This window comes from Rutilus rutilus, assembly GCF_951802725.1.
Source record: "Rutilus rutilus genome assembly, chromosome: 11".
NCBI classification, from domain to species: domain Eukaryota; kingdom Metazoa; phylum Chordata; class Actinopteri; order Cypriniformes; family Leuciscidae; genus Rutilus; species Rutilus rutilus.
Genome location: NC_140216.1, coordinates 12,424,278 through 12,450,196, shown reverse-complemented (window position 1 = coordinate 12,450,196; position 25,919 = coordinate 12,424,278). Strand labels below are relative to the sequence as shown.

Here is a 25,919-nt window from a genome sequence, read left to right as displayed (position 1 = left end):
TTGAGCAGAAGCAGCAAAGTCTCGAGGCCCACACCTGCTGATTTCTCTATCTGGCGAGCCTAATGGACTTCCCCGATTGCTCCCTGTGCACTTTCTTTTTAGCCAGCTTGAATGAGTATAAGCCTTAAACTCGCCTGCCCGGTGTGGGACCTTGGGGATATTTTGCCAAGTTCGTCAAGTGGGTGCTGGTCTGTCCCGCTGAGGAAGAACTCACCAGCCCCGCTTCGACTCCAGCTCCGCCAGAGCCCAGCTATTTACCACCAACGAGCGACTTGACAGAGATGTTGCACGTGCCCACTGCAGACCATGAAGACCGGCATGCCGCGATGGACGAGCCCAAACCGTGGAAGAGGTCGGAAGGAGGCAACGCACTGGAGCCCGTACCACTGTTAGAGTCTGACCAGGTGCGCCAGGTGTTTGTGGAGTTCAGGGGCTGGGAGGATTATTTTTATGAACTAGAGGACATTTTTGAGGATGATTTAATAGACCTTTTTTTTTAAGAGATTATTCCTTGTTTCCCAGTTTCTCCAGTGTCCCCTGAATGCCCGCCCAGCCTCCCTCTCCCACCTCCTCATACAGCCAGCTCCTCAGCCCCACTTCCAATCGTGTCCTTCAGCCTCTCTGATTCTCCCACATGCTGCCCAGTGTCTTCAGGCCACCAGTTGCATCCAGCACAGAGGATCCCCTGTCTCCGCCGTGTGATATTCTTCTTCTTCCCCCCCCCCCCCTAACCAGTTCAATGGAAATCCTGCCCTCCAGCTAATTTTATTGGTTAAGGTTACAGTGATGGGTAGGTTTAGGGATCAGTGTTTGGTGTAGGCAATCAGTACAGTGATTGACATGACCAATGAAATCTTTAGAATCGGCTGCAGGGCGGGATTTCCGCTGAACTAGTTTGGGGGGAAAAATTACCTGTCGCTGCCTCTAGCCTCTGTGCCTATCGCTCCACCTCGGCCTGTCGACACATCGGCTCCACCCTGACTCCTCCCTCCCTCGGCCTCACCGGAAACCATCGGCCATACGGCTCTACCGCGCTCCCTTGTCCACCCTGCTGCACCTTGATCAGATATCGTCCTGATTGCACCTTTGACTTCGTCTGGCTCCGCCCTCCTCCCAATGGCTCTGCCTTCATCCTCTGGTTATCCGGCTCCACCTCGGATGCTCGTAGCCACAGCTTCACCTCAAGTCTCCAGTGCCATTGGTTTTGCGTGGGCTTATTGGCCGGTCAGCTCCACCAGGGTCTTCGTCCTGGCTGGTCCCTGGCTTAACTTCTGGCTCAACATCTTGCTCCTGGCTTCCTCTTGTCTCCTCCCACCATCCACTCCTCCATGGACTCTTTTTGTTTTTGTCATGGACTCTTTGTTTTTTGTCAGCTCCATACCCTCCTCCAGAGCCCCCTTCCTCCTCAGTTGGACTATTTACGCTGTGAGGGCGCGCCTTTTTTAGGAGGGGGCGTACTGATTCATTTATGGTCTGTCTCCTTTGTTTCATTTTGTTTTTGGTTTAGTCCTATGACCTAGTTTTCCCCGGTCTGTCTAATTATTTATGACATTCACCTGTGCCCTGTTAAGTCGCTTTGGATAAAAATGTAATGAAATGTACATTTACTAAGTTCCTTTGTTTGCTTTGTATAACCCCATTTACAGAAAAGTTGGGACATATTGTAAAATGCAATCAAATTCACAATCGGCACAGTATACTAGTGCAAAGTTTCTTTACAATAATTGGCACTTGATTTCTGCAAATACCTGTCAGATCAGCATTGCAATCTAAGGAAGTTTTATTTTATGAGATTAGTCAGATGAGTGTTAGATTAGTCAGATGTCTGAATTCCCCTCATCTTTCAACACCCCAGCCCATCACTGTCAGACACTGCCAATAAATATGTGGGAGTTACATGAAGAGATGTCAGTTTATCCCATGATGCTGCAAATGGAGGAAGCTGGGGGTTACATTGTGTTGTTACAGCACCAAACATGGCTTATTTCATGAAAGATGCAGTAATGTCATTATTCCAGGGATGAGCATGGCATCCCATGACCAAATTTTTTAATCTGTATTTTAATTTCCCAGTTTCACTTCCTCTAAGGAAGCTAACAATATTTTTTAATGTCATAATTGGGGAGAATGTAATTTCAGGGGAATCTTACCTATGTGCTGTGACTAAATCACAAGTTTATTGTAAATATCCTGTTGCCTGAGATGCCCTTTTAAATACTGATATCACAACAGAGAGATCAAATTAAAAGATACACCTACCTATATTTCTATAAAGTCATAAATCAAATTAAGAGTGTATGAGAGTATGTGACCCAGTCCCAGGCCGAAAGAATAACTGTTTTTTCAGTTCAGTTACACTGAAATGTGACCACAGAGATTCAGTACACTATTTTTAAACGTCCTACTTTTAAGTTCTCCATATTCACTAGAAGCCTACGTATCTTTCACATACACCCTCTCATGCGGTATAAAACTTGCATCATTTCGCCCATCAGAGTCAATGCACTGGAAATTAAATACATTAATTTCTTGACAAAGTGGTTGGTTTTATGGCATACTATTCCCGTAATTAAACCCATACACCTGTAATGTTTGAGGATAACATAGGGCGAAAACTTGTTTTAGTGCTCTAAATGCAAAATATCAGCATTCATTTACAAAAAAAACATTATTTTTGATGCTGTTCGCTTTATTTAAACAATTTATTTTCATTTAACACCATTGTATCATGTTTCTAATTCAACTGTGATTGCTTCATGTTCAATTGACTTGAAACGGTTACTCTTTGACTTAACTTGATGTTTTCATTTTGAAATAACATATTTCAATCAAGTAACCCAATCAAAAAAGCACGTCCCATCATGCTTTGCACGGAGCTGAATTGGGAGAGTAAATGTCGAAATAAAGTGTTATTTTATGCATTTAGCAAGATGAGAAAATGGAGAGACTTGTTAAAGGGACATAGCCCATGATTTACTCACCCTGAAGCCATAGGTGTGTAAGACTTAAGCAATTAGAAAATGCCAGACAGTCTGGTTAAGGAGCGACCAGAAAATTACCATTTGAACTCACCATTTGAGACAAAACTCGCCACCTCCGAGTCATCCTAATCTACATTTCATTCCCTCATTCCCCCCCCCCTCTCTCTTATACTCAGATCACCTGAATTCACCCAAGAAAATACATCGAGTAAATAAATCATAGAGTATTTTACATTTTTGGTATCATTTGAAATGTCTCATTTCCAAATAAGTAAAACAAAAGGTAATAAGGTTTTTAGGAGTTTAGAGATTAGGCACACAAAGGAAAGTGGTCTCTAGACAAATGGTCTCCCCACCCCAAAAGGTGTCAACTCCATGTGAAAGAAGTTACTGTCTATATAAGGAAATGCAACGAGAAGATCGGGGCCTTCTGTTACTCAGATGAGCCCATGATGTTGAAGGACCTCAAAGAATTCAGCATCATGTATTTTAATGTTGGGTTTGCATCTCTTCTCTTTATTCCAGAGCATTTGATGTTTTGTATCGATTATCTTTGAATTGATTATGAAATTGGCATGATACATTTACCTGACATAATAAATTGTTACATTTGATGATTCTAACTGACTTTGACATTATTTTCATTAAAGAGTTAAAAAGAATAGGGGGGTTAATAAAGGCCTTCTGAAGCGAAGCGATGCGTTTGAGTAAGGCGTAGGTTGAGTCGTTATTATAACTAGTTATTTGAGTCGATAAAGTTTTAAATATGTGTTTTCTTACACGAACGCATCGCTTTGCTTCAGAAGGCCTAACCCCCCAGAGCCATTTCAAACACTTTTATCACGGATGGATAGGCTCTGATGGACTTCCAAAATCATATACCCATTCACTCCCATTATAAGGTTTGGAAGAGCCAACATTTTTAAAATAACTCCAATTGTATTCATTTGAAAGAAATCAGCATCTCTTCTAGACTGCCAAAACTAAACATCACATGTAAAGAAAGGTTAGTAGTTTGTATGACTAAACAAGATGCATTAATTGTAAGATTATTTGAATAATTCAATTTAAATGAAAACTATTTACTTAAGTTGAACTAAAACCATTCATTCAAGTTAAATACACACAGTTGATTCTAGTTAGCTTTACATGGTTGATTCTATTGGTTTTTATTTGTTTCAGTCACATGGAACCACTGTCCGTGACTGAATCATGTTCAGCCAAAGAGCTATGAACAAACATACGGTTTCATCATTTCCATTAATGTCTAATTTCAGACAGTATGCTGTAGCCGTTCAACTGTCATAGTACACTCAAAGATGATGTAATCTCGCTGTTTCTGTCTCAAACAGTAATGAAATTTTAGTAAAAACGATTTGTGATGGAGTGAATAATTTATTATAAAGTCCGACTTGACATAAAATCTGTCAACACAGTCATGCTGCATTTAAAATCGTGTACTGAGGTACTACATATGAATTTGAATTTATTTTACAACCGTTAAAAAAGTGTTTTGTATGTTGTATAAATTAAATTCAGACGTATTACAATTTACATCCACCACATGTTGTTACTGTCACATGACCTACCAGCGTCAGTTGCGTCACTTCATAAATCCTCTCCCATGGCCTCATGGGATACTGAAGTGTCCATCGAGGGCGCACTTCAGAATCTCGGCGGAAGTAGTAGGTCATCCGGAGATTTTTCGGATCCTATTTTCGGAACCTTTTTCCCCCGAATAGGCTAGGCCCTACTATGTATTCGAACATACCACTCTTTTTGTGTACAGTTTTTTTGCATACTATAGGAAAGTATTACATTTCGGTCTTATTACTACATGTCTTTGTTTTGTTTGATACAGAGCCCTTAAGGGACATGGTGAAGGGGGGAAAAAACATGAGATGAGAGAAAAAATTTCCCCAAGAAATTTGAAACATTGAAATAATATATATTTTTTCATATTTAATTCCATTACCATGTATAGTCCCTTTATGGTCTTGTTTTGTTCGTGTTTTGCACATTACTTGTAAGTTCTTTGTTTTGTTTTTGTTTTCTGTAAGAGTTTAAGATTACAAATCATGTATTCAGTAATTATTAGATAACAAAAAACTCCACTTGATGAGTTTTCATTTTAGTACAAAATGTGTACATTTATAATAATCATAAGAAATTGGAGAATTTATATATCTCTCATCCAATCAATCTGACATTATCATTCACTTATCCCATAACAACTTTTGGAAAGTTTAAACAGTCCTAAAACACCATTTACAGGCAAAAATAAACTTTTCATCTCATATTTTTTAAATAGAATTACTGTATATGGCAAAATCCCTGTTTACATTAATTGAGAAGCATTTTCATAACCTAGTCATAGTTTCTGTTGTTATTCTGTGTTAGATTACAAGAGCAGTGAGCAAAGCTACACTCACTTCTCAAAAGTCATCAAAACATTGATGTTGTATAGGACCCGCGTGAAAAGTCATTGTCTGAGATAAATGGACAGAATAATTCCTCCGCTATCCCAGGTTCACGCTGTGAGGCCCATAAAAATGTCAAATGCACTTATTCTTTTGTGCACTTTCAGTCATGTCATGATGAATACAAAAAAAGGAAATTGCGGTTAACCTCTCATTTGCACCGGCGGAGGCATTTTTCAGGACTGAATTTGGAAAAAACTGTGAACAGAGAACGGAATTTTGCAACAAACAGAAAAATCCTTTCTAAACTTTTTGATTTATTCTTAGTAAGAACTTCTCTCAATTGTCATCAGATTTTTTTAGAATATGTGAAATAAATATGATTAAGAATATATTTATTTAAGCATTAGGTATGCATTATGTTATATTCTATTATATAATATTAATTAACTACATGTTACTAGGGTTAGGTTTTGGTTTAGGGTTTATAAAGTATTATATGCATAATTGATAGTTATTACTCTATAACGTAACAAGGACTAGGACTATACAAAGCATATTTATTAGTGCTGTCAAATCGATTAATCACATCTAACATAAAAGTTTTGTTTACATAATATACGTGTGTGCATATATATTATTATATTTATTATACATGTCTGTGGGTGGGTGTGTATACTGTATAAACACACACATATATTTATACATATATACAGTATATATGTGTGCATACTGTATGTGTATATACACAGACATGCACACACACACACACACACACACATATATAATATATATATACACATATATATATATAAACAAAAACTTTTATGTTAGATGCAATTATGTATGATATATATATGATGTCACACTCAAACTGTATGTCATCAATTATGATGTCACACTCAAAACTAGTAAACACACTATAAACATGCCCATAAAACAATAGCTTTATTTTTAGAGATTGTAATTCCCTGTTTAAGTGGGTGTGAGTGTAACTCATGGTTTCTCCCCTCCATCTCTCTCTACCACTTACTTTTCTCCACTCTACTCTGACATCACTGGAGTTTCCCCTTACAGTCTCTGCGCTTTAAAAAGAATGAAGAACCAGTATATTCTGAACACAACAGTGACAGACCAACCAAGCAAAGCACTGAAGTGATAAACTGTGCTGAGAAGACTTTACAGAACCTTTTAAAAAGCATTTTGGCAGCATCTGCATTTGTACATCTTTCGGAGAACTAACACACAGTAACGATGGAGCATGAAAGTCGAGTAGTGTTGGATCTTGAAGAAGGAACGCTGCCTTTACCGACGGTGATGGTGTCTAGGAGGAAGGCTGACTCTACAAAGTCAGGCGTATGGCGGGTGTGTGGGGTTTTTCTGGCTGTGGCCCTGTGTGCTGCCGCTGCTGTCTGCTTCACGTACAACAAGGTAAGAATCTTGATCCGTATACATAACATTATCATAATTGCATTATTATAGACTATAGATGTGTAATCATGTGTCTCTTGATCTCTCTATAGTCTCAGAGTAATCAGGAAAGTGGAACTGGTGAGTTCAGACACTAACTTTCAGATCCCCTTTGTTCCATTCATACCAGCTTATTTTATTTTCTGTGGAACTAAATAATCTTATATGAGTAATTTTGTGTCTCTCCCCATCAGGGCTCAGGCTTACAAGAGATCATTTTTCACAAGCAAATTTCACTTCCAAGGCTGCCATCCATTTAACAGGTAAGCTTGATTCCAAAGTGCTAAAGGGGGTAAATGGGCTGTGAATAAATAGTAAAAAAGCTGATGTGCTAGTATATTATAACAGAGTGCATTCAACTATTTTGCATTATATTATATATTGTAACTCTTTGGGGGCAAATTCAAACTCTGTCATTTAGAACTTAAAACAATTACAGATGCCAATGCCAATTACATTTGCCAATATGAACATTGTGGTAATGAACACATATCAACACCATTGTGTTGCATGATGCATGCTCTCATCCTTGAAAACCATACAAACTATACAAAGTAAAAGAAAATATGACCCTGACTACAGTTTATACAGTTACCGCAAAGATGAATATAGTTTGTGCATTTAGTGTGTTGGCTGGCAAGAGCATATTGAAATTAAGAGACATTTAAAAAATATTTGAATTTGAAGAAATAGGCTACATTTTTCAATGTGTTAATATTAATTAATGCATTAAGAATCAATTTAATGTGTCCTTAAATTAATGTAAATGAACAATTTTACAGCACTAATAGGCTATGTAGGTAATTTATGAATATACCATTGTTCATTATTAATTCATATTGTTCCTATTAGAATAACTCATGTTAATTTATGCAGTTTGAAACGTTAAAATATTAGTAGCCTATAGGCCTAGCTAAACTGCATTAAACAAGACCGTAAAAAAATGATGACAGTCTACTTTGTTGGGATGCACTTGATGTCTAATGTAAAATCTGTATCTGACTAATCCATGTTTTTTTGTATTCTCTTCTATAGGTGGTTATGAGACTGGAGACAAAACCTTAGATTGGAGAGTGGACCAGGACCAAGCTTTCTCTTCAGGCGGCTTGAAATTAGAAAATAGGGAGATCAGAATTCCTGATGACGGCATTTACTTCGTCTACAGCCAGGTCTCTTTCCACATCAGCTGCTCGACTGACAGGACTGCGGACCAAGACGCTGTGTATATGAGCCACATAGTGAATCGCTATTCCGATTCCTATGGAAGCAAAAAGGCGCTTTTCAGCGCTATCCGCTCCGCCTGCGTGCACGTGCCTGACAATGAAGTGCTGTCGTACAACACAATTTACCTCGGCGCGGCCTTCCATTTACGAGCCGGAGACAAACTGAGCACCGAAACCACTGAAAAACTCCTGCACCGCGTCGACAATGAAAATGGAAAGACCTTCTTTGGGGTGTTTGCTCTATGAACATGGACGTCATGTACAACTTGAAAAGAAAGGAAAGAATGGAAACCTGTGGAGAGGAAAGCAATATGCCACAGCAATTCCTACATTGCTGAGACTTAAATGATTCCTAGTCAATGTTTTATGTTAAAACAGGTCAAAATATAACTCAATGAAACGTATATGGATCAGAGGAATCCAGATATGATTTTAAGAGGGATAAAACATGGGCATTTTGTAATGTCCATGAAAGTTATTTATATTGTTTGTGGTAAAATGTTAAAATATTGCATATTTATTTATTAAACTATTTATTTACCTATTTATTACAAGAATGAAAAATGAAATTCAACCGTTTAATAAATCTAATACCAAATGAACTCTCAGCAATCCATGTAATCTATATAAAATCAATTCTAATGAAATTCTGATGTGTAATTTGAAGATTTCCTTTAAAACAGAAGACAATCAACTGTCTTTAGCTCTGATATTATTGGCTACTGAGAGCAAAAGGATGAAACGTTGGTTGTGTAGAAGTTGTGTGGAGGACACAGTGGTTGTGATGAAGTTTTTCTGCCCAAAAAGGCCTAACAAACTTTTTATTGTCCCAGTTTGCAAGATATTTGTATTAAAAATTTTAAAGCCGGGTCCTAGGAAATTTTCATTTCACTCGTGCATTTACAAACCCTTCTGCAACCATGTTTCCGCTGACACTGTTTCCTTATCAGAGACTGTGGTTTCAGTGAGGGGAAACTCCCTTGCTTGCACCACTATGTCAGGCTCAGGTATCGAAGGCATATTTGTGGTTACTCCAAGCCTGTCTGTGAATCTAACCAACAATGGGCAGTAAAAACAGTGGGTGCTTCATAGTGGCGTTCATTAGTCATTATCTATCTCTATCTGATGTTTGAATAGAAACCACTGATGTTCATGTGGTGAGATGCTGCTGTTAATGAAACTTACACAGAAAGACCGTGGGCTTCAAGGCCACCATGTGTGACTATAAAGTAGATGTTTTTGAGACAATACTGTGGAAAAACTCTTGCTTGAGGCATTGAGGGATAATGTATTATGATAGAGGTAATTCTCTAATTTACCTACAGCTATAATCTGCCATGAAATACCGATTCATGTTCTTCAAAGTTATAGTAACATTAATGGTTATAATACGTTTTGTGCGCTTTAAAAATCAGTGCCCTTGGAAGAGTGTTATGCTGCTTTTTAGCTAAATCTTTGAACTGTCTTCGCAGAACAAGAGTATTTTCCATAAATCTCAGGTCAGGGCAAGTTGTCACGTGTTTTATGTTAATCCAGGTCATTAATTACACTATTTGTCAATGATTGTATATTTTGTGTAGTGTATTTTTATGGGTTATTTTGTGTTTCATGTGTTTTGATGAAAATTCATTAAATAGGCTAGAAGAAAAAATGTTGCAGAAGATACCTTTTACTTGTGAGTTTATAGAGATCATATTTTAAATGATTTTATTCTCAAATCATTCTCAATAAACAGTAAATCTGTAAACAATCAGCGACTGACAATTAGTTTAAAGGTTGGCTATAAGAATGCAATAAGCATTTTCAAAAACAGGCTAAAATGAGGACACATTATTCTCCTCATCCCTCAACCATCGAACATCAAAAGGAAACTTAGAATTAACGAACTTTGTTAAGTATTAACAAACAATTTTAGTAGACAACCCTAAAAGTCTTTCATGGAAATATTATGGACATGTTAAAGGTACACTCAGGGACGTGCACAGACATTTTGAGGGGCAGGGGCTCAAGTGAAATAAAGGGCACTTCTCATAATTACGTATTTTTTTTCTTTTTTTAAACAAAAAAGTATATATATTAACGCAACTCTAACTTTCCCTTTTAAAAAAATAATTAAAGTTAATTAATTTTATCTTCCTCAAACTCACGCAATTGTTTCATTTTCAAAAGATGTCTACAAAATAATCAGTTCACACAGAAACCATGGTCTCCTTAGTATTCACTAGGTTTATAGAGCAGCAAAGGAAACCATTCCACAATGTGCATGTTTTGAATACATTTTCTATGCTACTAGTTTCAAGTATATATTTATTAATTGTTTAAATACTTTTTGTTTCACAAGCAAAATAACTTTTTAGCTTCATACAACCAAGCATCAGAATACTGAATTGCCTTAATGTTTTAATCAAATACATTAATATTATTATTGCTATGCATGTACACACACAGACACATACAGAATAACTGATGGTGACTGACATGGACTTAGTTTCACATTTGAGGAGCAGGGAGGACTGTATCATCAAATAAAACCTTCAAAATCCACATTTAGATGGAGTTTGTATTAAACCTACTACACTCTTAAAAATATTCTGTGGCTTAGTAAATATTATAGAAATATTTAACTTTATTAACTTAATAAACTGAAAATCTTACTTGATTGTTTGAATTAAACTTACCAAAATAATTGAGTAAAAATTCAATAAAAGCCAATGTCATGTATGTATTTGTGGTTGTATGGAATACTATTTTAAAAGGTTTAGAGGAAATAAAAAAAAAAGTTAAATTACTCATAAATAAAAAGTTAATTTATAAATATTGTTATTTTTAATGTTTAATGTTAACTTATTTCTACTCAGTTTTATTTATTAATGTACCAGATGCAGTTACTCAGATTTACTACATTTTTTAGAGTGTATCCTCCATCTGTTTGCATCTGTAGATTTCTTCTAAATTCACCAGTTTAGATTTCTAAATTTCAGGGGGAAAGACTCTTGATGTAAGTCATTAACTGGGGACGTTCTGTATGCAAATTAGGCGTCAACCAGGCACGGCGCCAGGATTCCAGTTTTGGATGGGCCAGACCAATTGTGGGTGGGCCTTAAATTAAAAACGTAAAAAAAAAAAAAAAAAAAAAAAAAAAAAACGTTATCCAATCACTGCTTGGATATATATACTGCAAAAATATTGACTAATATAGCCTACTGTTATATTATCTGTGCGTATACATAATATAGATTTTAATAGCTTGATGCTCTTTAAATATTTTGTTGCATTGTTAAAAGTTTCGGTGCATAGGACAGACCTATCCGCGACCGCTCTCCATGGTTCTGACCAAAGAAGAGCGCTTTGGAATCTCCATTAGGCATCATACGCATCATACTGGGCTGCATTTTCCGATAACATTGTCTCATAGCGCGCTACGAAGACTATTAAGGTATAACTTAACTAAAGGTATACTACCACTAAAGGTATATCATTGCTAGGCGTCTTCAGGGCTATCATCCACTCGCGAGGCAGAGGCGCTGGCGCCCTCCTAGCAACAGCGCTGTTTTTGGTAAAAAAAGATTTTGACGACTTCATTAAGTTTTGTTTTATAGAAAACTCTTTTTAAAAGATTTTCGTTTTGTATAAATTGTATCTTAATTTTGATCAATGTTTTATCAATCAATTTTCCGTATTTAATAAATAAGAAGCATATACAGCAGACAATGTAATAAGGCGCCGGCACGATCACTTGCATTGCAAGTGAACTGGAGGGCGCCGAAACTCAGCTTGTGCCTCACAGATTTGAGAAATATCTATTACAGAAAGCTTGAAATGTCTACTTTTAAACGAAAATATTCAAACCAAAATAAATAGGCTACTCTCTGATTATGTAGCCTAATCCATATGAAATATGCATTACTCTCTGGCGTTCATGGAGAGTCCGCATTGTCAACTTCATCTTTGCAGCGACACAGAAAACACCAGTTTATTACTAAACAATTAAATGTCTCCTTGCTAATTTAGACACATTCATAATTACTTTAACCGGTTCTTTGTGGCAAGCTTTATGCGTGCGGTCATAACGCTTATTATCCTGTAGGATAGCCTAAGTAATTAAATTAATATAAAGGGGCGATTTGTCCACGAATGGCTTAAATTAACAACTACTAGTTGACTAGAAAAAAAAAAATTAGTCGGAGGCAGCCCTTATTCCACATATTTTCGAACCAGCAGGTCATTCTGGGTTGAGCGAACGACGCTACGGAATGAGTGAGCGGAGCGGAATATTCAGAAATGCGCTCTCCACTCACGAGCTCTGATCAGAACAAACCCGAACCTCACAGTCTGCTGAACTTGCGCAGAAACATCCAAATAGACATAGCCAGCTTTTTAAAATTGTTTTAAAACTAAACATTTAGACTATTTTAGTACAAATTATGAGCTTATTGACGATTTTTTATAATTCTTGACAAAATTTGAATATATATATTTTTTTTTTTTTGGGTGGGCCTGTTGAAAAGTGGGTGGGCCCAGGCCCGTCAGGCCCACCCATGACGCCGTGCCTGGCGTCAACTAGTTAAAATGCTCACATTTGCATCTAATTGACAGGGCAATGCAGGTAAATAGGATAAACAAAATAACTAAAGCATATCACCTGGTGGTGATATATGCTTATTTTATTACTAACTTATTTGATTACATGGCTTGGTTGAATTCCAATGTTATTTCTTGATAACAGACCGCTGTGCGGAGTATAACAGACCGTTGCCATGAAAAACAGAGCGTTGCTATGGACTCTAACCGTAGAGACGGAGCGTACTATTTTCTTTAGCGGAAGCAATACAATCGGGTTTTAATCAGGAGAGAGAGAGAGAGGGAGCGCTTCAGAACTCCTGACCTGATATTTAGATACACTATTCTTCAATAAATATATTTGTTTGACAGGGAAGCTGTACGCAAACAGGAATATATATTATTTAAAAAAAAAAAAAAAAAAAAAAAAAAAAAGCACCCCAGAAAAAAGGGCACTTTCTCTACAGGAATAAAAAGGGCAGGTGCTCAAGCCCCCTTTGATGTCTATGTGTGCACGTGCCTGGGTACACTATGTAACTTTTGTTCAAAATGTAAAAAATTGACATTATGAGTCAATACATCATCAATCCTTCTTGCAAAACGTGCTTTTGTCTTATCTTGATTCACTATGGTAAGCCCACTATAAGTGTTTATATTTTAGATCTGATGATGGTTTTCGCAGGAAATTGCATACTTGCCTGTGCGTGTCTCGTCATATCTGTAAATAGATAAATGTTGCTCTAGCTAATTTGGTGCATGTGTATAATGTGTGATTGGCATAGGTTAGTTGTCGTGTCACAATTAATGAGAAAGGTTGACTTGGAGCAGCTAAATCTCAAACCTCCGGGGAATCGACTGCTTTAAAAAAAACGTTGAACAGAGGAGAGTCTGCTGGCAAAAAGACAGAGCTTGTAATAAAACAAGAATCAACATTGGCTTGGTTTATTGGGAGATGGCGTGAACTGAGGGATTTGAAACGTTTTAAAAGTAATGCGGAGATGGCGTTTTTATTACTCAACAGGTGAGTAATTGAACAGATAAAGTGCCATATGTAGGTTCATTGTAAAGTATTATATTGAATTATCTATCAGTCACACAGAGCCAAAGCACAATCAAAACAATGTTCTTCCGCAAAATGCACGTAGTTTTGTTTTTTAACCGCTAGAGGGCCAAAATGGCCTTTAAAGGTCCCATGACATGAAAATTTCACTTTATGAGGTTTTTTAACATTAATATGAGTTCCCCTAGCCTGCCTATGGTCCCCCAGTGGCTAGACATTTTGATAGGTGTAAACCAAGCCCTGGGTATTTTTGAGAAAATGAAAGCTCAGACGGTCGAATCTAGAATCTTCCCTTTATGTCGTCATAAGGGGAAAGGTCACCTCCCCTTTCTCTTTGAATTTGGCCCGCCCATGAGAAAATGAGCTACGCGAGCGCGATATTGGTTTTTCCTTGATAGACATCATGGCTTGCAAACGAGCGAAGCATGGCAGTTGCTCAGTGTTTGGATGTACAAATGAACACAAAAGTATTTTTTTAGTTCCTTCATCCGAGCCTCTGAAGAACCAGTGGGTTATGTGGATTTCTGATGTGTAATTGTTCAGGTTCAGACAGATAATCTTTCTCTCAAAATCGTTCAATACTGTTTATGCATCAGTAAATCAAGCCAGTGACTAAAATATCAACTTCACATCGTTTCTCTTGGTAGGATGACAATAATCTAATTTAAACTGTGATTAAAATATATACAGAATGCGATCAAAGAACAATCCCTCTCCAATCGCCCAAGCTGTCAATCACACAGCGCGAGTTTATCTGGACACTTGCCAAAACTCGTTATGAAATCAATGACGCTGTTACGCTGCACAACGAAGCTCTTGTACTTACCTCATGGTTGCACTGGTGAAATCATTAGTGAGAGTGCAGAAACTGCGTTGCAATGATAAGATCTTCATTCACGCGATCAACAGGCTGTCATCTGCTCAATCATCACTGCAACCTTTTATGTGATGGGAATAGATCTAAATACTCACGATTCGTTAATCTCGATAGCTGTAACAGTAAAAACGTATAATAGCTGTAATAGTAAAAGTATTTGAGAGAGTTCCACATGTAATGCTAGCTATTTCATATGCAAGCATGTCAGCCAATCACAGCAGTGGGCGTTTACACTGAAGTCTCACAGCAGACACGCCCCTTCAAACAGAGTGTTCAAATCAGAGGCTAAAATCAGGCTAGGAAAAATGCCTTTTTTTTCTAAATTATTACAATTTTTGCTCTTAAAAACATACTAACATATTAAATACATACTAACAATAATAAAATAATCCACGTCATGGGACCTTTAAACATTACTGTAGTCAAATATGTAAATCTATACCATTAAGTTTGCTTCGACTAAAAATGTTTCGTAATTACCTGGAACATTGATGGATATTTCAAAGTGCTTTCTGTCATTTTGGCAGAAAACAAATAATGTATTTCCATGCTTTAGAAAATTCCAGTACACACTGCCAATACAAATAAGGAATTGAAGTAAGAAAGGGGAGAAAATCTATGTATTAAAGTGTCATGTGAGTAAGAATTTGGGAAAAAGACAGATTCTTAGTGCATTCCAGTGAACTAATCATGAAATATAGTTCATTAAAGAAGGAAAGCAGATCATAAAGGCGCAGTGTCTGTTGTCTTAATTGTTACGATGGAAAAGAAAAGAGCTCTTGACACAGAGATATTCTTGTGATACCAGTGTCACATTAAAACACGTGTTACATCATTTTCCTGACTAATTAAAATACAGCATAATGGAAAATATACAGCTCATTTAGTCAAACTGATGGATATGAATCATGACTTATTTGGAATGATTTTTTAATTTTATTTTTTACCAAAAATGGAAGTGCCACCTGTATTTTAAAATGCAGTAGACACATCTGGTGGTTATGGCACAGGAAAATCATTAAAATAATGCTCTTAATTTGTAAATAAACTGCACTTGGGTTCTTAAAACTTGCCTTCAGTTGCTAATCATTACAAATATATCTCAGATGTGTAAATGGAAATTGCACCAACTCTAAAAGTCCCCTATACTTCTACTGAAATGCCTTTAGATACCATATACTATTTGCTTATGTTAGTCTTCTCATATTCACACAGTCAGTGGGGAGGGTGGCTAAAGTGCTCCAAAATAATGAACCGACAAGCATTACACTGTACCTGAGGATAATAAAGCAGTTCCAATTATAAAGTAAAATAGCCTCTCTGAGTGCAACGTGACTCATCAAACAGAAAAACAGAAGAACAGTTTTAAAAAATGTAGCAAAAACAACGTCTTTATTTCACCAGACACCAGTTCAATTGCGTTGTACAGAATCTATCAAATACAAATATATTTTCAATACCACATACGAATACCTTTGACTGTATATACTTCATACTTTGTGCAAGAGAATACATTTATCATGTACATTTAGCATTTACACAATTGACATTTGTGCATATCATTGTCTGCATGAACATCACTATCATGATTATTACTGAACCACCATTTGATGAGAAATGATGAATGAAATATTACAGTAGACTGATAATAAACACCAGGGTGGGGTTTGTTCACAACATTCCTCCAGGATTCCTGAAGTCATCCTGTGTCAGCGTTTATGTAAATCACCAGAGCACCATTTAGCCAATCACAAGTGCTTATGACACACCAAATCTAAGACATCACGATGCAGTTCAGGCTCTGTTTGGAATGGAATACTAGCTTGCAAGCTGTCAGTATATACTGTTTTCTGCCTTATTTATAAAAAATAAAAAAAGTATCTCGAACTCTATGCATTCTGCTCGCCAAACCTTTCAAACAGTAGTATGGTTCTCCTGTAGTTACCATTCAGCAAATGGCATCCTACCATTCCATAAATAAATAAGGTCATATGCAGTTTAATAGTTTCTATAAAATCAATGAACTTTTAGGACTTTTAATGAACTTTTCAGCAGCCTTGGTTCTGGAAGTATTTTTCCCGTTCATTTTCCAGAGGGATATTATTAGCCATGAACCAAACCAATCAGCTACAAGGTTAATCACTCACAACGCTATACATTTTTTATTTGAAGCAAAATAGTGTTTGACAAAATAGACAAAAGCCTGTGTACTTATTGGTTTCAATGAGGCAAAGAACTACAAACCCCAAGAAGCACTGTGAATGACATAATTGACCTTAAAAACGATGGAGCAATATCAAACTATTGATTTAAATATATTGATTATGTATATAGAAATATGTTTATATGTATATACATACATGTATATACAATATATTTTACGTTTATTGCAAAATATGTGTATATATACAAATATTTAAGCAGTTTGAGAGTGCATGGAGACTGACCCTATGTCATTTGATTGTAGTTCTTTCCCTCATTAAAGCCATTAAGTACCTCGTAACAACCTCGTACCTCACAAAAGAACTTTCTTTGAAGGTTTGGAAGTCATTGATAAAAATCAATTCTCCCATGAAGAAAATGAATAGGATTTTCACTTCCGGAACCCGACTATTGCACTCTATTGCAGTTCAAGTCGAGAGCATTGTATTGTGGTATATGGTACCTTGCCGTATACCGTCCACATTATACATATCCAATACTGCAGTAGGGTAGTATGCTAGTATGCAATCCCGAAGACAACCTCTGTTTGTTTGGGAAACCAGCAGCAACATTTCAAGTATGAGGTAATAACAGGTCTCTAAAATGAGCAATGTGCTATTGTCACAAGCACTTATGAATAGACAAATGGCTCTAATAGTCCCTGTAGGGATTTTTTTCTGTACATCCCGTCCCTCCAAATGAGAGAGAGTCTTTGCCACCGCAAAAAAACTAAATGAGGCAGGTAAAACGAATCATTAACAGTCCGGCTGACACCGGGGAAATTTTGCCGTACAGGCCCGCTGATGAATCCAAGCCACGCACACTGAGAAAAAGCAAGAGAGTTTACGAGCTTCAATGCGGCAAACAGACGCACAGCTGTTGGGAAAAGCTGCCATTGAAGACTGTCATTTCAAGGGGCTCCGCAGACAGGAAACTGGCATTATGCATGATGAGGTAACCAAGAATTCATCCGAACAAGGAACAGTTCCTCTGTCCTCGACTTAGAAAGCATGTATACTGTACAGTAGGGTCTCAGTTTTTGTTTCAATCAGGAATGTACCGCGGTTTGAGTGATGACTACACAAAGCAGCTGATGAGCGTGTGGATGTGTGTGTTGTTGAAGTAAAGTACCGTATTGCACGCTCGTCCGAGTTCTGTTTAATGAACTAATTTCCCTTTATCGTTGCTTGGTATTAAACGCACATGACAAAGATGGCTGCGCTATGCAGTTTTAATGTTATTTGCATTTCAAAGTAGCAGCATCCTGTGACGGCTCCAATATGGCAGGTGCCATTTAGAAGCAAACTGCATTACAATGCTGGGAGATTCAATCTGCAGCTCTCAGCTACACAGGGGATCTAATAAAAACAAACCCCCCAAATCTGTGATGAAATTACGTCTCTTCTGTACAAAGCCTTCAAACGCCTTCAACAGCTTGTGAGTTCTAATACATTATCCCAGCATGCTCTGGGAAAAAAGCTGGCTATAAGCAAACCAACATCATTTCATTAGCTATATCATTGCAGCTTATTGTGAAGCTAGACTTTTTTGAAGGAATGAAGGAATTATGAGTGATTTTTGTCCATTGGCAGGGCGTAGCAGTTGCTAAGGTGTTCTGGTTGGTAGCTTACAAAAAAGTCCCTCCTTCAATGTTCATATATATATATATATATATGTATATATACAATTTATAGGATTGTTACTTAACGTTTGCCTGGTGAAAATCATAAGTCTAATCACTTAGAAAAGTAATAGCACACCTCTCTTCAACAAGCTACACGTTTTGAGGCATCATTTCTGTGATTCAGGATCAAAATCCCTTAAAAAGTCAGTTAAAAATTAGGCCATAAAACAGGAAGGAAGGAATCTGTTGACATTGGTCACAAGAAATTTCGTAATACTGTCAGCTGCTCGTCAGGGAAAGAATGTTTATGAGGTCATGGTGAAATTGGAAAAATTTGACAAACAATAAGATAAGAAGTTTTCAAATGCAGTTCAAGTATGGTGTCAGCAACACCAAGGTCAAGGGTTCGACTCCCAGGGAACACATACTGGCAACATGTAAACTTTAAATGTACTGTAAAACGCACTGGATAAAAGCGTTTGCTAAATGAATAAATTAACCTTATTGTTACCACTGACTAGCTATTGCATTTCGACCACAACTGAGAACTGTGGGATATTACTAAGGCTGGGTATTGGCAGCGTCTTCGCTATACAATACATATCGTGACACATGTTGCAATTAAATATATCACAATAGTCCATGATATCAAAATTGACACAGCACTAAATGTGTGTGAATCAGCCAGTCTCTCTAATGAGGTTTCAGAGACTTATTAATATGACCTGTTTGAACTGTAGGAAATATGAATGCACAAAATAAATAAAAAGATTTCGGTATTACGATATGTGATTGTTTTGTAGAGTCCTAAAACACGTTTGATGAGAATAATGGGAACATTTACTATAATCCATGATTTTCTGTTAGGACTTTTTTAGCATGTCATTCTTTGTACACAATTTTCCGAGTTAAAATCAGCTGAGGGTTACTCATTTGAACTGTGAAATGGTTCGCACTTCGCAGCATGTGTGGTTTTCAAAAATGGTGACACATCAAATGATGCAATCAAAAACAGATTATCATGCTTCCTGTGTATAACGTCCCATGAATCACAGCAAGGGTCGGAAACAAAAGAAACAAACAAAAAAAAACAAAGGTCGTCTGCTGGGCGAGATGAAGAAAACTGTGAAAAACTATTTTTCTTCCTGCTTTTCACTTCACTGTGTCCCCGCTTGCATTTCGTACCAGTTCCTCCAGCGTCCCGGGACTCACTTGTAGAGGAGCTGCAGTCGTCCAGGGTGACAGTTGTTGCGGTTGATCTTGCCGTCGGGCTGGTACAGGGTGGAGGAGTTGGAAAAGGCGGGATGGAGGGAGTGGTTGTCAGAAGCAGGGAGGGGGTATCCTGGTGGCGGGAGGTGAGATTTGGGATCGTTCAGAGGAGTGGGAATGGAAGGTGAGCTGTGGTTCTGATTGGAGGAGGTGGGGCGTTTTCTGGAACGCAGGGCCTGTCGCTCTGATAGCTGATTTCTCAGCTCTGATACACGTTCCTCTTTCTGTTGGAATGAAAACACAAAACTAAATTAGAAACCGGGCCTAAAAATATTAAACATATCTGAGAAAAGGAGGCTGAAAGTAAACTTGATATTCTGCCACAGCTCTCATGACATCTATTGTATCAGACAGGATAGGGCCAAATTCAGAATCTAAGAATGAGTGTCTCTTTGAAGTCGGAATTTGATTTGGATTGGCCACATGACCCACAGGATGCTGAGTTGAAATGACAAGAGGGGGATTTTACTAAATCCCAATTCAAAGAAATTCAACACAATAACACAAATGGGGAATTTCATTTTAGTGCTGTTATTGTTAACTAAAACTATTAAAAACTCTGTCAATTGAAATAAAGCTTAATTAGAATAAAATATGAATATAACATGAAAACTGAAAACATCAGATGGCAACTAATGGTTACTAATTACACTATGTTAATTACTGCAAAAACAATAGCATCGGCACCTCCACATTGTTTTAAGATCACTTAATAAAATAAATACTGTGGTAGCTTATTTGTTAACATTTTGATGATCTCATTGAATTCTCCACCCGCAAAATCAAATTGATCTCATCATTATATGTAATACCCTTTTTCAGATCTCAGTGTTCAAATCCTGAGGCTGAGACAATCATTGGAAATTTTGTTTGATGTTTTTGCTTTTTCAGATTAAGGCAACCGGGAATCAAATTTCCTCGGTCTTAGTGGAATACATTATACTGATCATTACAAAGCAACAGTTATGTACATGGGGAATTAAGTGGTCTTACACCATGGTCTATAAAATTTCACCTAATTATATATATATATATATATATATATATATATATATATATATATATATATATATAAACTACACTTACAGCAGTTACATTCATTTCTTTAAATTCTTGTTCCTTTTAGGGGTGACCCCGAATAGTCGAAGATTCGATGCTTCGATTGGAGGAGCCTGATTCGACTACCGATCTCACGGTCGAATCTTCGCAGAGGTGTTTTGAAACGAGGATCATGCCATTTTGGCTATATGAGAGCGCTCAATGTCTGATTTCACATAGAACTACCGGTTTTCTGTCAATACGTTAATATTCAGCCTATTATGATAATGCTGTATATAAAAATGTGCAAAGAAAGAAGCTTTTAAGAAATATTTTTTAACGTGCGTGAATAAATCCAAACACCCCGTGACAGATTTAAGTTTCACTTTCAATCCGTGACCGACAAAGGAGCGTCTTGGCGGCAAGGATTTCAATCTTTAACAATGTCTGGGATAAGAAAATCTAAAGTGTGGATGTACACCATCAGAAAGGATATTCTCCAAGGCTGGATTTAGCATCAGGAAAACCATGATCGCACTTCTGCCGGCCAACGTTAACAAGTTGGTTTTCCACGGGACATTCTAAAATGCTTAACGTGAAAAAAGCTTTTAAAACGCTTAAAAGGCACTTTAACATGGCTTAATGCATGTACACAGTACACACTTTATTAAGAAACCATACTATGTGCAGATAAGCAGATGAACCCAGAATATGAACGCAATGCGTTCCTCCTATAATAAAGCGTTTTCTTTACATAATTTGATATTTTAATTTAACTATTTTAGGAGATTAAGTAGTTTTTTCATTTTAAGTGTTTTAGAATGTATTTTATCCGCGCGCACAAAAGACTCCAACGGACACAGACAGAGTGAAAGACAGGATTTTTTCTCTCGATCAGGTAGGGTACAAGTGATTTCAAAACTTTTCAGCCGGTTCTAATTTGATTTTTGGATGCTGTGAACATTTTTAGCTAAAAAGACTGCCTCTCCAGTTTAGCATTTATTGTTGTTTCTGCAGTTAAAAAGACAAAGTTGAAAATTCTGGCTACTATTGTTATTTTAATAATTTATTTTTATTTTATTTATTGATCTGTCAGGGTTATCTAATCTAACTATTTGTGGCTTGTGTTTTGAATATATGTTCCCCTGCACTTTATTCCCCTTACACATTTGCTCATCTTGTAACTTGATTCTGATTTATTTCGTTTTGTATTTTTATTTATTAGAAAGGTATATTCTGTTCTAATTTAATTTAGTAAATTAATTGTTTATTTTTTCAGTGCATCGATGTTGTGCTGTACTTAGAGCCTGCTCGCACAGGTAATTTAGCCGATTTAATTTGATTTGGATGTGAAATGCAAATCCTGTCTGCAGTGTGGCCTTTCTGGAGTTATTTATGTTATTTCTTAGTTTTATTGATCCAAAATGTTTTTATACATTTTGTTCTATATCTTTGTGTGATTTTCTGTACATCGCGGCTTTGAAACGTTAAAGCCCCGCCCCCAGCCCCACCCCCATACACATGATTCGACTATAGGCAAGACTTGACGATTCTGATTCGACTATGAAAATCCATAGTCGGGGACACCCCTAGTTCCTTTAATTAAAAGTACAATTTTGCTCATTCATTCAAAACTCTAAACAAATTTTAAAAAGGCATTCTCAATTCAGTTTTGACATTGTGTTCAATCCTGGTATCAGACATTCTGAACAGTGTGCTGGAAAAATTGAATGTGACACAGAACCTCCTGGATGATCTTCTGCAGCTCTTTGTTCTCTCTCTCCAGCTGGCGGGATTTCTCCTCATCATTGTTGTTTGTGGATGAGCCGGTCTTCATGGTCTCCTGCTGGTCCGACTGCCACTCACCACGAGTGATAAGCCTCCGCATCTACACCCACAAACACACACCACACTAGGTATAACAACAGACCAGATTCACGTCGACAGAATATTAATGTACTGCAAGCTGGACAACAAATACGGTCTACTACTACCTACTATTTATTAAAAATACAGTGCAAACCGATGAGCAGCAGGCAACAATAGAAATAATAATAGTAATAAAAAATAACTGATGTAAAAAAAGAGTGAACAAACATGAGTTTGATTAAAATGTAACTACTAGTCGAGTCATAGGTTTTTGATTATGTGTAGATCATTAGACAAGAAAATATAAAAATAAAATAATATAAAAATGAGAGCACTGGTCTGGAGGTATGTCATTCTGTAAATACTTAGAGACTTTTCTTATTTAGACCTTATGCAGCACTTTCAGCACTGGTAGGTAAGATCTTACGGATTTATGAATGAACCGCTCATTTTAAAATCTTTAAATGTTATGACAACCGCTTCAAATATCAATGCTCATTATAACTTTCGTTACTGTACAAAAAGCAAAACCACTTCACCAGCTAATTACTCTTCACACCACATCTCCATAGCATCATCATTCAGCGCGCTTTAAGATTTCATGAGAAGACCGCTGAGAGAGATGCATATGTCACACAGTAACCACTCTTTGATCACTCCTTCCTTTGCTCTAGTTATCCACCATTAATATTAATCACTGTAATACAATATTTACATTAGCGCTCCTTCTTGTTTTGAGAAAATGATCTTCAGTTGTACCTTGGGGACGAAGAGGACAACTAGAGTGATGTAGACGGAGAAGATGATGGCCAACGAGGCGAAGGCGAACGAGGCGTCCTGCTTAGACGATAGAATCATGGTGACAGGAGCGGTAATCATGCACAACACCTGAAAGAGAGAGAAACAGTTACATATACAGGTGTTTCTTTAACTATGGGTGCTTACAAAACACATTTTTTACTACATTAATTGGTCTACCATGGAAGCTTGTTTCCATCACAGAATAAAACATTTTAAAGATAATTGCAACTTGATATCACGCAATTCTGACTTTTTAGAGATATAAACTCACAATTGTGAGAAAAAAAGTCAGAACTGTGAGATAAAAAGTCGCAATTACCTTTTTCATTCTGTGGCGGAAACAAGCTTCCATAGTCTACTGTCAAAGTCCAAGACAATGTTGTTATTGTTAACAAAAACTACAATTACTAAAAATAGTTTTCGTTAATGACAATAAAGCTGAAATTAAATCAAATATTAGATGTTAAATATATGAAACTACAAGTGCTGTTTTGACAACTAACTTGAAGAAAGTACTAAAATCACTACAACTAAAACTGAAATAAAAACAAATGAAAGTAAAATAGAAATATAAAAAAAATCTAATAACAATGATAACAAATAAAGCACATAAAATGACAAAAATGTATACTAAAATTAAAGTGAAAATTTTAAAAAGCTAATTTAAAATATTAATAAACACTGTAATATAGTAATAATAACACTGGTCTATCAGTGGATATACATGCATCACAAGAGGGTTCTATAATTTTTTTCTGAATTATGTTTCTGAGCCAACAAATGTCCCAAATTCTTAAATAATGACTGTTTATTGTTTATAATAAACTGGCACAGTCCTATGTCTTGTTAAGGCTAATTTCATAGCTAGCACTTGATATATTCTAAATATACACAAGTAATATTTATTTACTTATATACTTATATAATAATTTGACAAAATATTATGATTGGAAATTTTCCTTATTTACATTTTCACACAATAAATACTAAAATGGTGTATGACTCTTTGTTTCGATTATCATAACATGTAAGAATTGTTTTTTTAATAACTGATTTTCATTATTTATGATGGAAAGTGTGGGTGTGGGCCAACATATAGCAATATTTTCATAAAAGACTTCTGAAAAGTAGCAACAATAAATGATGAAGGAATTATAATATGTGTACAAGAACCGTTTTAATGTCACGTTCATATAACAAAATGAAAAAAAAAAAACTTCTTTTGAAGGCATAGGAGAATAGAACAGAAACCAAGAGAGAAAGAAGTGAATCAATAAATATTGATCACCAGTCAGTCGTTTCTCACACAACAAGTAAAATCTCATCCAGGCTAGCAAAAAGAAAATGTTGCCTGGCATCAACAGAGGTGATCTTTTTTTGCAGGGTCATTAGTTATTTGGACAGGGCAAAAAGTGCAAAGCAGTCTCTATAAATCGAAGCAGTTTATAGCTGGAGTAACAGCAGTAGCCAGCAGCCTTCACACTTGAATCACACCACGGCAGAGCATTAATGATGCAACAAAATCAGTATGGTTTTAGTTTAAAATGCACAGCCATGCTAAATAATGCAAGCAGTAAGTGAATCCTCATTCACTGTCATTAAATGGAAAAGAGCAACCAGGGCATTCTTCAAAATATCTTGTTTTGTGTTCCACAGGAGGATAAAAGCAATGCACCATGTCCTAACAAGACATGACACGACACAACACAGCGACACACGATAAAAGGTATCTTTTCCATGTTCAGAGTTGTCCAAACCAGCCGACGGTGATACACCACAGGGGATTCTATTTTAGGAACGGTTTCTATTTCTACAACATTGCGGCTGGAACAACAACAATGATAATCTCAGGTATTGATTATGTGCTTTATATAATGTTAAAAGCATCTAATCTGAGTTTGAAAATCCTTTTGCGTGACATTTATAACCAAACTGAAAGTGACAATGGATAAATAACCTCAGATCTTGCAAATAAATGAATGGAAACAAGACCATTCAAACTGTCAACTCAGTTTGAACAAACAAGTGTTTTCTATGACAAGGTTTATTTCAGTCACTGAGTATGTATTTTTAATGATGTTAAAATAATATTTATGAATTTGATTATGTATTTATCCATTTCATTGCGAGTGCAGTGTGCTTGCAGAGAGACTCCGCCCACACACTATTCCAATTGGCTGTGATTTTTGATTGATTTGTTGTGTCTTGTAGTTGTAGTCGCATCTGGTGTGGACAGACAAATGCTTGTCGCTGGAATCTTATTGCATCGCGTATGGTTAGGACACGGTGATATGGCTTTGGAAGAACATAAGGGTGAGTAAATGATGACACAATTTACAGTATGTCATTATTTATTCATCCTTATGTCGTTTCAAACCCATTTGAATATAATTTCTTTTGTGGAAAAGAATCTCTGCAGATATTTTCCATATAATGACAGTTAATAGCGATCACAACTGTCAAAATCCAAAAAGAAGGAAAATAAATAACATAAAAGCACCATAACAGCTATCCTGTAAATATAT

General features: G+C 36.6%; 2 protein-coding genes across 5 annotated transcripts in view; one reads left to right on the top strand and one right to left on the bottom strand.

The window, feature by feature from the left end:
* The first annotated feature begins 6,504 nt into the window (after nucleotides 1-6,504).
* On the top strand, nucleotides 6,505-8,694 carry tnfa (tumor necrosis factor a (TNF superfamily, member 2)). The gene is made up of 4 exons (XM_084424033.1): nucleotides 6,505-6,832; nucleotides 6,925-6,952; nucleotides 7,066-7,134; nucleotides 7,907-8,694. Exons 1-4 carry the CDS (start codon nucleotides 6,656-6,658, stop codon nucleotides 8,338-8,340), a joined length of 708 nt encoding a protein of 235 aa, XP_084280159.1. The 5' UTR covers nucleotides 6,505-6,655; the 3' UTR covers nucleotides 8,341-8,694.
* Nucleotides 8,695-18,705: 10,011 nt separating this feature from the next.
* Nucleotides 18,706-25,919, bottom strand: part of gabbr1b (gamma-aminobutyric acid (GABA) B receptor, 1b) — a 134,781-nt gene continuing 127,567 nt past the window's right edge. For 3 of the 4 annotated variants that reach the window (XM_084423816.1, XM_084423815.1, XM_084423817.1), the window contains 3 exons: nucleotides 23,353-23,481; nucleotides 22,469-22,612; nucleotides 19,507-19,910 (listed from right to left, as the gene is read on the bottom strand). In XM_084423816.1, coding sequence (XP_084279942.1) covers nucleotides 19,626-19,910; nucleotides 22,469-22,612; nucleotides 23,353-23,481 — 558 coding nt within the window. In that variant the 3' untranslated portion in view covers nucleotides 19,507-19,625. Of the gene's footprint in view, nucleotides 19,911-22,468; nucleotides 22,613-23,352; nucleotides 23,482-25,919 lie in introns of all 4 variants that reach the window. The other variant, XM_084423814.1, reaches the window with a different exon arrangement.

Bases quoted from the DNA above. Each gene is read 5' to 3' on its own strand.
- tnfa (XM_084424033.1), top strand. From the start codon at position 6,656: ATGGAGCATGAAAGTCGAGTAGTGTTGGATCTTGAAGAAGGAACGCTG. The intron at 6,833-6,924 runs GTAAGAATCTTG...ATCTCTCTATAG, and splicing joins TCTGCTTCACGTACAACAAG to TCTCAGAGTAATCAGGAAAG. The intron at 6,953-7,065 runs GTGAGTTCAGAC...TCTCCCCATCAG, and splicing joins TAATCAGGAAAGTGGAACTG to GGCTCAGGCTTACAAGAGAT.